The sequence below is a fragment of the Chelonoidis abingdonii genome, chromosome 3, assembly GCF_003597395.2.
Source record: "Chelonoidis abingdonii isolate Lonesome George chromosome 3, CheloAbing_2.0, whole genome shotgun sequence".
In the NCBI taxonomy this organism is placed as follows: Eukaryota; Metazoa; Chordata; order Testudines; family Testudinidae; genus Chelonoidis; species Chelonoidis abingdonii.
The window spans coordinates 213,083,923-213,097,358 of record NC_133771.1 but is presented as its reverse complement, the minus strand read 5'-3'; the positions used below and the strand labels follow the sequence as shown (position 1 = coordinate 213,097,358).

General features: G+C 41.5%; 2 protein-coding genes across 6 annotated transcripts in view; one reads left to right on the top strand and one right to left on the bottom strand.

Moving 5' to 3' along the window:
• Positions 1 to 13,436, top strand: part of RALGAPA2 (Ral GTPase activating protein catalytic subunit alpha 2) — a 327,987-nt gene that overhangs the window by 63,084 nt on the left and 251,467 nt on the right. The window lies entirely within an intron of this gene.
• LOC142046529 (serine/threonine-protein kinase Nek5-like) lies at positions 1,592 to 11,740 on the bottom strand. Its single transcript, XM_075063493.1, has 6 exons — positions 11,604 to 11,740; positions 9,850 to 9,946; positions 6,342 to 6,439; positions 4,199 to 4,282; positions 4,017 to 4,087; positions 1,592 to 1,727 (listed from the first exon to the last, which is right to left on the bottom strand). Exons 1-6 carry the CDS (start codon positions 11,718 to 11,720, stop codon positions 1,592 to 1,594), a joined length of 603 nt encoding a protein of 200 aa, XP_074919594.1. The 5' UTR covers positions 11,721 to 11,740.

The window sequence follows — 13,436 nt, the reverse complement described above, 5'->3', positions numbered from 1 at the left end:
GTACTATCAGGTTAGCCCAGAGAGGAAAGTCTGAGTGGGAGACCAGAGGGGGCCAAAACCCTGGAATTTTTGGATGGTGGCAGCGAGATCAAAGCTAAGCTGGTAAGTAAGCTTAGAAGGGTTCATGCTAAGCACCCAGATTTTGGACGCTAAGGTCCAGATTTGGGAAGATGCTTATGATACTCTTATACCACACCACAGAGGTGCCACTCCAGGGGTTGCTAGGGGCGCTCCCCTATAGGTAGTGTTAGGGGAAAAGCTTTCAGCACCAGTGCACGTGGCAAGCATGCACACCTACTGTGGAATGCACATGAGCAATCACTCAAAGAAGAATTAATTTTTCTGGTTTCTGAAGTACATAGCAGGGTGCCTTTTAAAAAAAAATTATTTATACATCATGCATGATGATGGTGCAGTATAAATAACAATTACAATCATACTACTACTTTATTACCTTCAAGTGTCCTGACCACGAGTAGAACTGATGGGCTAGTGTCAACAGTTTGCCCTTTTTGTAGCGTAAAATAGTTTTTGAAGAATATTACTTTGGAGATGCAATAAAGATGTTCAGCATTCACTGTAGTGGTTCTTTTGTCTATCATGTTTACCTGCCTGACAGTATAAATATAAACAACTGCCTCTTCATTTTCAGAGGTACTTGTAGCTGTAGAACAGACCCTTGAGAGATCCGTTCACTGGATATAGACTGAGCTGAATAAGCTGGTCAGGTTTAGAATCCATAGAGAGTTAGGTGAATCTGGGAATGGAGATCCACACAGAGGCGGTTGCAGAGCTGATCTGTGGCCACACAGCTCTATCCCGAGAGGTAAAGCCCTTTACTCCTCATATTTTTCTATATCACATCCAGCATTGTAATAACTGAATACCTTAGACTTTCCCCTCTTATTGTCATAGATGGCAGCCCTGTCACTGGGGTACAATGCCACAAGCAGGGAGGTTCCTGCACAGGGAAGGGGTAGACTATCTCTGTCTGACTGACAGTCAAGGAGACTGCAAGGGAGATGAGCAGTCTGAGGAGTCCCCTGAGAGCTTTGAAATTGAGGTATCTATCTGGAATCAAGGCTCTTCTGGTCTGAGGTCAAACTTCCCACACAGAATAGGGGTACATAGCCCCCCATAACCCATGACTCTTCAACTCTCAACACCTAATGTTTTGGTGGCTCTCAGCGAGTCTCTACAAGTCTCGGGCATATCTGCCTTCTCTGCAGACAACTCTATAAGGGTTACTGAAAACAGGGGCTTTCACTGTCCAGAACTGTCAATCTAGCACTGTTCTTTGAAGAATATTTTTAACAATCAATACCCAATCCATTAACATTTTGCAAACTCAGAACTAAAAGGAGCCACATCTCTGGCAGCTACTGCACATTACACACACAGTGAGATAAAATCACAAAGAGGAAATAAAGGAAAGAATTGATTTTCAACCTGACAGTATGACAAGTGTAAGTAAGAAGATTAAAATATAAGTAGTAGCAAAAATATTTATGAAAATAAAAAGGCAGTTGTAATGTTAAGTCGTGAGATTATCAAAGCAAATAACTTCCTGTTTTCAAGCATGCATGTTTCATCATATGGTTGAAGAAAGCATCCAAGCAAACATATATTTACATACATACGTTTTATTGTTATATGGTCGATTCTCACAGATCTCCGGCGATAGATAGTAGGGTGTCCCTACACACGTACGAGCAAGCTCCATAGTACTAATGAAAGATAGAAAACAAAAGAAACATAAGTGATAAAGAGTTTATTCTAAACGTGGGGGAAAGGGCTTGTATGTAACCAGGAAAAGAGAACATTGAGGCTATCATTTCTGCCCAAAAGTATATGAATGCCAGCTTAGTACATTAATTTAGACACTGCAAAGGACAAAATTAAAACACTCTCCAGCTCTCTGTTAAAATGGTTGTGTAATTCTATAGTGGAGGGTGCCTGTGTTACAATATAAAGCTCAGGAATTCTCTCTCTCCTCACCCTATACCAGTGTTGCAATCATCATTCCTGGAGAAATGGTTATCACTAAGGCTAAGATTTTGTCATGGATATTTTTAGTAAAAGTCACAAACAGATCACAAGCAATAAAGAAAAATTCACAGAAGCCTGTGACCTGTCTCTGACTTTTACTAAAAATATCCATGATAAATCGGAAGTGGCTGGGCAGCTGTGGGGGCTAGAGCTCCAGGGTCCCCCTGCCCCACTGTAGGTGTCAAGGAGCTGTGGGGTACCCTCTGCCTGTGGTGGCCAGGAGTTGCAGGATACCCCCACTGCCAAGGCAGTTTGGAGCTTGGGGGCCTGCTCCCTCAGGTGCTGGGCATATCTCACAGCTCCCTGCTACTGTGGGAGGCGGCGGGACTCTGTAGCTCCCAGCTGCCAGGGCTGACGGCACAGATGTCTTTGGACGTCATGGATTTTGTGGCTCCCATAACCTCCATGAAAAAATCATAGCTTTAATCATCACTAATACAGGATTTTAAAAGCAGACAACCGTGCAGCAAGATTTTATGACGCACCAGATGGTTTTGCAATATATCCATTAAACCATGAAACAGTGTTGTCCTAGATGTGAGTATCCCACCCAAACCAGGACAGAAAGGAGGGAGTGCTTCCCAGGGTTTGTACATCCTATTTTCTGCTTTGCCACTGACTTGCTGTGTTACCTTGGTCAAATCACTGTACATCTAGATTTTCAAGAGTGGACACTAATATTGGGGTGCCTTCATTCTTGGCTGTCAAACTTGAGACACTGACAGCCTCATTTTCAGAAGTGCTGTGCACCCACAACTCCCACTGAAAGTTTAGCACCTAGCCTCTCTGTGGCTCTGATTCCCCACTTGCAAAAAAGAAGATGAAAATGCTTCCAAGCATCCAGGAGGTTGTGATGCTTAAGCCATTCATGTTTGTACAGTAAACTTGTTTGATGAATGGTGTTACTGAACTAGTAAATATTTTTCTTGTAATTTTCTTATTCCATGAAGACTATTAAAATACTGTAGAAAAAGTTTGTACTGATACAAAGCATGAGGTTCACCTGCCATCTATTTTAGGTATTTATGTGGCTCCCATTACTGTAGTACAGGGGTAGGTAAACTTTTTGGCCCAAGGGCCACATCTGGCAATAGAAATTGTATGGCGGGCAATGAATGCTCACAAAATTGGATTTGGGGTGTGGGTGGGGGTGAGGGCTCTGGTTGGCGGTGCGGGCTCCAGGGTGGGGCCAGAAATGAGGAGTTCAGGGTGGGGGAGGGGGCTCCAAGCTGGAGCAGGGGAGTAGGGTTGGCTGGCTGCCCCCATACATAGGAGTCGGAGAGGGGCCATATCGCTGCTTCTGGGAGCCACGTGGAGCGGCCCTCGACCCTGCTTCATGGCTGGAGCACCGGAGTGGGGACATGCCGCTGCTTCCGGGAGCTGCCCGCCACCCTGCTTCCCAGTGAGAGCAAGAGGGCCAGATTAAAATGGCTGGCAGTTTGCCCACCCCTGCTGTAGTATCTCAACACCTCACAATCTTCAGTGTAGTTATCCTCACAACAGCTCTATGAGGCAGAGAAGTACTATTATCTGCATTTTACAGTGGGGGACTGAGGCACAGAGATGCTAAGTAATTTGCCCACAGTCATAAAGGAAGTCTACAGTGGAACAGTGACTTGAACCCAGATCTCCTGAGCTGTAAACTAGTGCCTTAGCCACTGGACCATCCTTCCACCAGACAGCTCATATGCTCTTTTAGATTTACCTTCTTATAAACACCTCTTAAAGAAAATAAAATATGTACCATTCTGGATACATTCTGTGCAGTCTTAGGGCCTCTTCCTGCTCCCATTGAAGTCTATGGCAAAAATTCTCATGGATTTCCAGAGGGCAGTATCAGACCCTTAGTCCCCTGGACTGCATTAGACACAACACACTTTCAATCTGCGCCTGGTCTTTAGGAACAGTGACATTTTTTAGGGCTGGCATTAGGTACAGGACACAGATTGCATAAAAAAGATGCTTACTTGTTCAACATTCTTGCTATGCCAAAGTCCCCAAGCTTTGCTACCATTCCATTATTGCTAAGGAAAATGTTCTGCAAATAAAAAAGAAACTGGAATGCGTTGATGAAACATGGAAGAATTTCCTATGTATGCATTTTTGTGACTGGGTAAAATCAAGAACTGTAATTCCCCAAGTTTACTACCTGTGCTTTTATGTCTCTGTGTAAAACCTTCCTGTCATGAATATGCTTCAGTCCTAAGGAAATCTGCACAAACCAAGCCAGAATCTATAGTGAAAAACAAAAGGTATAAGACTTTGTAAATCTGCACCGCTGTGATTTCCGACGGAATGTCTTGCTGAAAAACATAAAACAAAAACAAAAGAAAAACCTAAAGTACACACTGCATATACACAAAAAAGAGGGAAAAATAAACAGAGCTGTTAATATCAACTTGAGTGACTGGACTCATTTAATCAATTTTCCAATTTTAATATTATCAGTAAATAATATGCAGACAAATACATGATCCTACAGTCCTTACTCCAACAAATCTTTCAGTAACTGCAGTGAGAGTTCTGCCTGAATAAGGAATGTGGAATCAAACCCAAGGCAGCCTTTTACTTAGGAAGGAGTAAATTCAAATCTTAGTTCAGATCACATTTGAAAAGGAGTTATACAGTCTCATCCTAATCCTCAGTGTTGGAAACCATTAAACCACCATACAATTTTGATGACATTTATGATCCCTTGTCAAGAAAGGCCCAGGAACAGAAAAATAGATTGTCGGTTAGAAATGTGAGTAAACGGCAGAGCTGTATAAGGAAGCTTGCATAGCAACTTCTCGCACTATCTCTGTCATAAGCCACAGCTATTATATCCTTATGTTGGTCCTGATCTAAAAAAGCACTTAAGTTCATACTTAATATATTAAACACATGGTTAAGTACTTTCCTGGATCAAGACCTTTGGGAAGAAGTTAGACATATACTTCAGTCTATCCCTATTCAGGAAAGCACTTAAACACATGCTTAACTTTACAACACATGCATACAGCCCATTGACTTCATGATTTCGTTCAGGAAATCAATGTTATTCAGGAAGCACTTAAGCACCTGCTTAGCTGTGCTAAGTTGTGATTCCTTGATTTGGAGCCTTTCATGAGCACTAAATTCATACATACATTTGAAAATATATAAGCATATTACGGGGACTAAACATAATTGGGTAGCTTGCTTTGCTTCTTTAGTTTGGGGATTTTTTTGTTTTTATCTGCCACGTCCTTTTTTTGTCTGCTCTTCCTTTGTCTGTCTTCTGATGTCACATTTCCTGTTAGTTTGGCTCTGTATTTTGTTACTCTCTTGTTGTCAGCATTCTTTTTTATTGTTGGTTCCCTATTTTGTATTTTTCTTATTTGTGATTTTGTCCTCTTATATAAATTTCGTACTCTATTGTGTTCCGTCTGCTTCCAATAACTGAATGAGACAGACAATCCACGACTAACCCTCGGTTAACTCCCAACTGATTGCTGCACCACTGACTCCCTTTTTCTCTACCACTTAAATGGAAAAAAGAGAAGTGAAGAGATTTCTTTTTCTATTTAAATGTTAGATTGAGAGTAGACCGAGAGTCACATTTTAAGGCCAGACTTATCTGGATTTCTTTTTGGGCATGTGCAGTTTTACCACCAGTTATTTTCACCAGCAATTTAGGTCACTAGGTATCTAAATTCTTGATTGCACCTACAAAATGCAAATCAGTGTCTGAAAAAACTAGCCCTGAGTGCTGTACTCTGAAGTGCAATGCCTAACAGAAAAGTATGCTTCAGCTAGTGGAAGGGAGGTCAAAAAGTGATATGTATGAGAATGAGAGGAGTAAAGTCAAGGATGGGAAACAGTCGTGATTCCATTCCATCCACTAAATATATATACACATATTTCTGAGCTAATATATACTGGAATAGGTCAGAAGGCTGGTTTAACAATTCTGAATCCTATTACTGAATATCATGGGTGAAATCCTGGCCCCACTTCAATCAGTGGGAGTTTTGCCATTGACTTCAATGGGGCCAGTACTTCACCCCATCTAGGTAGCATTGTTGTGTCTACAAGACACAGCCTTGATCTACATTATTCCTTACCTTCCAATTCAAATGTCATTTCTAAGGAGAGATCTTTTCTCTAGCTCTTAACTGAAAAATCACTAAATTCTCTCAAAAACCAGAAGGGCTTAGCTACATGTCTCTTGTGACTGTAACGATAAAGACAAGAAACTGCATCATGTATTGGATAGTCCTAAACATGCAGATTAGGATATAAATCCTTTCCTCCAAAAATAACTCCTTTACCTGGTCCTCATCAAACAGCACTCCACGTTGCATATTGATCCGTCTCATCAGATCACCTCCACCACAATATTCCATCACAATGTACAGTTTATTCTTTTCTGCAAGAAAAGATAGAGGTTTTTCTGCCTATTTCATTGATATTAGTAGATACAGCAATTAATTATTTTGGTTACAGCTGTTGTGTTTGGGTTTTGGGTTTGTTTGTTTTTTTGGCTTTTGATCCTGTATCTCTCCCTTCTTGCCCCCAAAGATTTCTGGTAAGATGAACGCTTTTGGTGACCAACAGGGAAAAACTGATTACAGTAAACAAGACATAAAAGAGATGGAGATTTGCTAAAGTAGAGCTTTACAGCTTAATCTACGTTCAAGATGATTCCCATATCCTCAAATGTTCATTCCTACTCACCCCTCATTGTGACAAAGTGAATTTATTTCCACCAGTAATTGTGGCCAATATATAGTCAACCAATTCTTCCCCATCATTGCATGTGCAATATCCTAGAGCCCATAAATGAAGGTTATGCTGGCTTCCAAGTCTTATGTGGATCCAGCAACAGACTTCATATGCTATTCAGTGTTATCCAAAAGCTTTTGCACAGTGTTTGGTTTCTTATGTGTGAGACCTATTCCATGGGTCACGGATTCTTTCAGTTTCTTAGCAGAGCTTCCCCAAGAGGAGGGATGTGTCCTTGAGAAACAAGCTGCTCCGTCTTTGGGCCTAGGTTGCCATAGCCCAAAACATCCTCTTTAGAGGGATTCTGCTTCCCCTTTGGCATTTTGCTAATCCATGTTTATTCCTGAGGGGATATTTTAATAGTGCAGTAGACAGAGCAATCACTAAAAATAGTTCTGAGAAGCCAAAATGCAAGTTGGTGGTTGAGAGCATGTGAAACAGATTTGCTGACTGAACTCAAAAATACATGTACCCCTTTATCAAATAAGTACGTTGACTGTAGTTTGTTGTGCTATGCAACAAAAGAAAATCTCCAAGCTTTAAAAAATTCACGTACAAGTTAGAGTTGAAACATAAGCTGCAGGTTGCACTAAAAACTGTTGGGTTTTGTAATGTAGGCCTACAGCTCCTTCCTCAACAGATCACAGACTTTGTGGACATCACTGCAGACATCACTAACTCACCAGGATATCAGCAATCCACAAAATAGGGAATTTAAGATGGTAAAGTCCCACCAGCCAAAGTTTTCCCTTTGTTCGGTTATTCTCTTTGGGCCTGTGCCTTGCATAATTATCTTGCCAACTTGGACACAAATCCTCTGTGACCTTGTCAATTAATTATAAAAGACTAGAATTATCATCTTGGCACTTTAGGTATGAATTTCTTTTCGTAAATTAACATAACAAACCTGTTTCTTTCCTAATATGTACCTGTGTTTATTCTGTGACTTAATGAATGTCTACTCAGTTCACTGCCACAACCTATTTCTTTGTGGCAAAGCTCCATCTATAAATCACAAATTTAATGAGAAAAGGAAATATCTCAAACAAACTTAGTTATCAATTTGGCCACAGTATTCCAGCACCAATCCCACATTTCTGGTTCCGCAACAAAACCTTAGTATGAAGAGAATACCATCTGTGACATAGGTGCACCTGTAATTGGGAAACTATGTAGCAATTCCCCCTACCTTTACCGCCATCCCTCCACCCATCCCCTGAGATGTCAGTCTGCAAAATTCAATCATCATAACAAATATCAAGAAGACCTTCCACCATCATATGTATCGAATGCAGAAATGACAATGCCTGGTCTTTTAGACAGCACAGTAGAACAGACACAAGTTAAAAAGAAAAGAAAACACAAAAGAGAGGTAAATAGGCAAGGGTTTAAAAAAACAAAAACAAAAAAAAACCCTGAGAGGCACATAGAGACAGATAAAAACTAAACCATAAGAGTCATGGGATGTTCACCCCATACTAGGCTAGAAGGGGATTGTGAGGCTGAGAAAGGGCCAATTAACTGGAAAGGCCACATCTGAAGGGAATTATATGGCCTAAGTAACCCCTTAATAATGGTGGAGCCAGGCAAAGAAGGTACAGACAGGGCTAATATAAAGCTAGCAAGCTGGTGGCAGAAGGGGGCTGGAGTGAGGGAGCCTACAGCCATTCTTTGGATGTTAGAGAGGGAAGGAAGGAAAAGGCTCAGGGAAATAGAGTAGAACCTCAGAGTTACGAACATCTCGGGAATGGAGGTTGTTTGTAACTGTGAAATGTTTGTAACTCTGAACGAAACATTATGGTGGTTCCTTCAAAGGTTTACAACTGAACATAGACTTAATACAGCTTCGAAACTTTACTATGCAGAAAAAAAATGCTGCTTTTAGCCATTATAATTTAACTGAAACAAGCACAGAAAGAGTTCCCTTACCTTGTCAAATCTCTTTTTTTTAACTTTCCCTTTTTTTTTTTCAGTAGTTTATATTTAATACAGTATTGAGTTGTTTGGTTTTCTTCAGGTCTCTGCTGCTGCCAGATTATGTCCTTCCAGTTCCAAATAAGGTATATGGTTGACCAGTTAGTTCATAACTCTGAGTTTCTACTGTAGCAGCATAGTTTGGCTGCTGATTAGAGGGTCTCTAGGCTTGAACCAGGAGCAGAGGGTAAGCCCGGGTTCGCCTACCAGCCAATGAGGAAGTGGCATATACTAGGCAGTGGAGACGAAGGGCAGGTCTACACTATGGCAGCGATCAACGCTTTCAGATCAATCCATCGGCAGCCGATTTAGTGGGTCTAGTAAAGACCTGCCAAATCAACTGCAGATCGCTCTCCAGTTGACCCCCTGTACTCTACCACTGACAAGAAGAGTAAGGTAAGTCAATGGGAGATTTTTTCCCATCTGCTGCCAGCAGTGTAGACCCCGCAGTAACTCAACCTAAGTTACGTCGACTCCAGCTATGTTACATAATGTGGGTCAACTTACTGCGGTAGTGTAGACATAGCCGAAGACTGTCTGGGACAGTCGTCCAATGGGACTTTGATACCCTGGGAGGAGAGGACTATAGTAACCTGGCCAGAGGGCTGAGTCAAAAAGGAGTACCCTGGGTCGCAGAGAGAGAGGGGCCATGGTGCCAGGAAAGGGGTGTCTTGCCTGGAAGAAGCTAATCCCCTAAACAGCCAAGAGGTGGTGCCCTAGCGATGAGTGGTACCGCATAACAATAAGCAAGACACAAACAGGCAAGGCTTAAAATATTAAAAGAGAAACACACACACAGAGAGAAAACAAAAATGGGGGGCAAATTTGCATAGTACATCTTTTTCCAACCATTACTCCTAGCTGTAAATAGCTCAATAAGGCTGTAAGCTTGTTTCTTTTTTGTCAATAAAACACCATGCATACTTCAAGTGCTACAGAAATAATACCTAATAACTTGGTCCAATTCCAGAAGTCATTTATGTGTACAAAACACTTAAGCTACTTTTCTTCAGGTTCCTAGGTGAGTAAAGTATTTTAATCTCACATAAAATCACAAATAAAATAAAGTTAAACTAAAACCTTGAAGAGAACTGTAGAATGTTACTATATTTGGGTGCTTCATCTTAGCCAGAAGAATTACTTCTTTCTGAGATGCTTCTTTTTCTTTCACAGGCATCTAAAGTGAGTTTAAAAAAAAACAAAACTGTAAAATGCCAATTTCCTAGTAAAACTTTTTTCCACGTAAAGCTCATATCAAAACAGCCATAGGAGATTACATTAAATAAGTGGTAGTGGATCTAAATGTTGCAAGAGTTATTTAAAGGGTTTTATGCATATACAGTGAAAAATACAAGTTCTGATATTTGAAAATATATTGACACTGACTTTTTTAGACTCTGATCCTGAAAACACTTAAGCAGGTGTGTAAATTTACTCATGTGAGTAGTCCTAATTAGTCAAAGGACTTTTCTCACATAAGTGAAGTTAGGCCCATGCTTGTGTGTTAGCAGGAGCAGGACTCATGTGACTTACATTCTTGGTATGGGTAAGTTCATATGAACAAAATACAAAGGAAAAATATTGAAAAATACTCCTCAAGTGTTATCCACTTATCCAATATTTTGGGTGAAAGCCTAACACTACTGAAGTCAATGGCAAAAACTCCCATTGACTTCAGTGGGGATAAGATTTCACCCTTAGTGTTTTTCTTAAAGCACCACATGCTGAAGTCTAGTGATTTCTTGAGAATCTCATTTAAAGGTTGAAAATGTAACCTATGTGTACACAGGAGGGTGAGAAACCAAAAGGCAAATAAAAAGAACTGAAAATCTACTGTTTTTTTTTTAAAGTCTTGTAATTTTTTTACATGATTCATGATTTTTGAATGCTCAGGCTTCGCAATTTTTTTAAATTATTGATCTTAAAGCTGTTTACAGCCAAAATCTGAAGTCTTGTATACCTGGCACATGTTGATTATTGTATTGCTGGTGACTACAGTTTAGAGAGAATTTGTACAGTTTTTGTATCCAGGTAATTTTTAGGTTGTAAAGTCTCTGGTATTGAGTATGAACATTGTAAAAAGATTTTCAGACCTGGACTATAAAAATGTATTCTTTTATGGCAGCTGCCTAATACATCGCACACACACTAATTCACATTAATCACTAAGAGAACTGCTCCTCTCCCCTCATTGTGAATTACTTAATTTTGAAAATAAGTGAACAAACAGTGAAAAACAGTGAAAAAGCAGAGTAACACATCACAAAATGTACTTTGTTCAGTTATTCTGAGAGCAGTAGCTTCATTTTAATTATATGTTCTATCATATTTTACTCAGTCATATTTTTAAATTATAATGATGTTTAGAAATTAATTGAAATGGCTTGTAGATTAAAACATGTATTAATAAAGTTCAATTCATAATTATCTTCTGAGAAATTGAAACACAAGTAAATAAAATGTAAACACATTTTGGTGAAGAAAACAGGAATACTCACAATTAGTAACCATTATACTCAGTGGTAAATGTTTGGCAGGGATATGCCCATAATTTCTATACTTGCTATCATACTCTACATATAGATAAGTCTGAACTAACTGGAAATATTTTTATGGGCATGTTTTTATTATGTTAAATTTGTACATGTAATCATGCTTGCAAATCACTAAATTAATAGACAAATTGAACACAGTCTTTTAAAAATTTTAACCTTACATAGTCAACCTATAATTGTATAGGAAATAAAAAACTCCGAAGTTTACATTGTAGTAACACATAGCACTATAACCAATTAAATAAAAACCATCAGTATTATTGCTTTTGTGGTTTTTACCTTCGTTAAATTGATCTCTTTGATAACAGATTGGTGGTTATCTACCTTTCCTTTTGCTAAGAATACTTTGCCAAAGGCTCCTTCCCCAATCATTTTAATAATTTCATATTTATCCATGATGTCTTTGTCTTAAAGCAGTGTCTAAAATACAAAAAAAAGTCCCAAATATGAGGGTTTCAAAGGTAATCGGTGTTCTGAAAATATTCTAAGGGATTTCACACACTGCTGAAGTCACAAATTTGAAGAATTTAATCACAATCACAATTGTTGTCACCAACTGGAAACAACTGCATTGGTGTGTCGCGTATTTAATTAAACCAGCTTTTCCAAATATAAGAATGCTGAGCCCCCATACCTTCTGGAAAATAAAACCAGTTACAACTCCCTCAGCACCATGTGGTGTTAGACATCTACTCAAAATGTGCCGACACTAATTCTATAGGTATTAATAACATGATGTGATTTCTCTTTCCTTATAATCTTCGAGGCTCAGTGAAATAGTTAAAAGCATTAGCACCAAGTATTATCACTGGCATCTGGGTTAGCACCCACTGAAATGAACGCGGACGTCCATACTGCAGCTACCAGGCAAACAGGCAGCACTGCGTTTGCAGGGTCTTCTAGCAACCAGCTAGAGAGAGAGACTCAGACACAAGCTGGGCTCTGGCATGGGGGGGCTCGCACTTCGGGAAAGGCTGGATCCGACCGCGGACACTTGTAGCCAGGCCCCAGGCAGGAGGCGGAGCTGGGGCAGCCCGGGTTTGCAGCTGCCCCTACACAAAGTCTCCTTGTTTGTCGCTATTTACAGCCTCTTGATGCAGTCTGGCGGGGGGGAGCGCTCTGCCCCCGGCGCCCCCCCGGGTGCTGTGGGAGCCACGGGGTTATCCCTGAGTCCTCGCCCTGCCCGGCCTCCCCTCCCCGCCCGCTCCGTTGCCATGGGGCCGGGACGCGCCAGACCCGCCGCTCAGCGCAGTCCCTAGTTCAGCCCCCCGCGCGGCGCCGCCTGGCCCCGGCGGGTCGAGACCGGGGCGCGCGGTACCTGTGTGCCGAAGCCGGGCCCCGCGCCCCGCAGCAGTGAGAGCAGTGCAGGGGGTGGGAAAGAGGAGGAGGAGCGCGGGCTCCCCGAGGGGGGAGGAGCCTGGATAATATAGTGCCCTGACCCCTCCCGGGATCCCCTCAACGCGGCCCCCTCACCCAGTGGCCAGTGTCCTCACTGCACCCCTATCACCCAGTGTTCCCAGCCACTGTGTCCTCACTGCACCCCCATCACCAATGCACCCCATCACCCAGTGTCATCACTATACCCCATCACTCAGTGTACCCCCTCCCTGTATCCCCATCGCCCAATGCACCCCATCACCCAGTGTCATCACTATACCTCATCACTCAGTGTACCCCCTCACTGTCCTCACTGCACTCCCATCGCCCAATGCACTCCATCACCCAGTGTCATCACTATACCTCATCACTGTGTACCCCATCACCCAGTATCCTCACTGCACCCTTATTACCCACTGTCCCCACTGCATCCCCTATCACTCAGTGTACCCCAATCCCCAGTGTCCTGACTGCACCCCCCATCACCCAGAGTCCTCACTACACACACAGAGACCCATGTCTTCTTCACTACATCTCCCACATTTCCCAGTGTTCCTGCATCAAGACTAGAATCCTCATTTCAATTGACAGAGGTCAGTGTTCCACCTGCACCTCACAAAAGAGGCCAGTGTTCCCTTCCCCTCACCACACACACATACACCCATGTCCTCTCTGCAAATAAATCTAACTCATCACCATATTCAAAGTTTTCTGTAACAATCTTCTCTGTTATTA

Coding starts and splice junctions, on each gene's coding strand:
- LOC142046529 (XM_075063493.1), bottom strand. CDS start 11,720: ATGGATAAATATGAAATTATTAAAATGATTGGGGAAGGAGCCTTTGGC. Junction 4,283..6,341: donor TGCTGTTTGATGAGGACCAG/GTAAAGGAGTTA, acceptor TTTTCACTATAG/ATTCTGGCTTGGTTTGTGCA. Junction 4,088..4,198: donor ACAGAGACATAAAAGCACAG/GTAGTAAACTTG, acceptor TTTTATTTGCAG/AACATTTTCCTTAGCAATAA.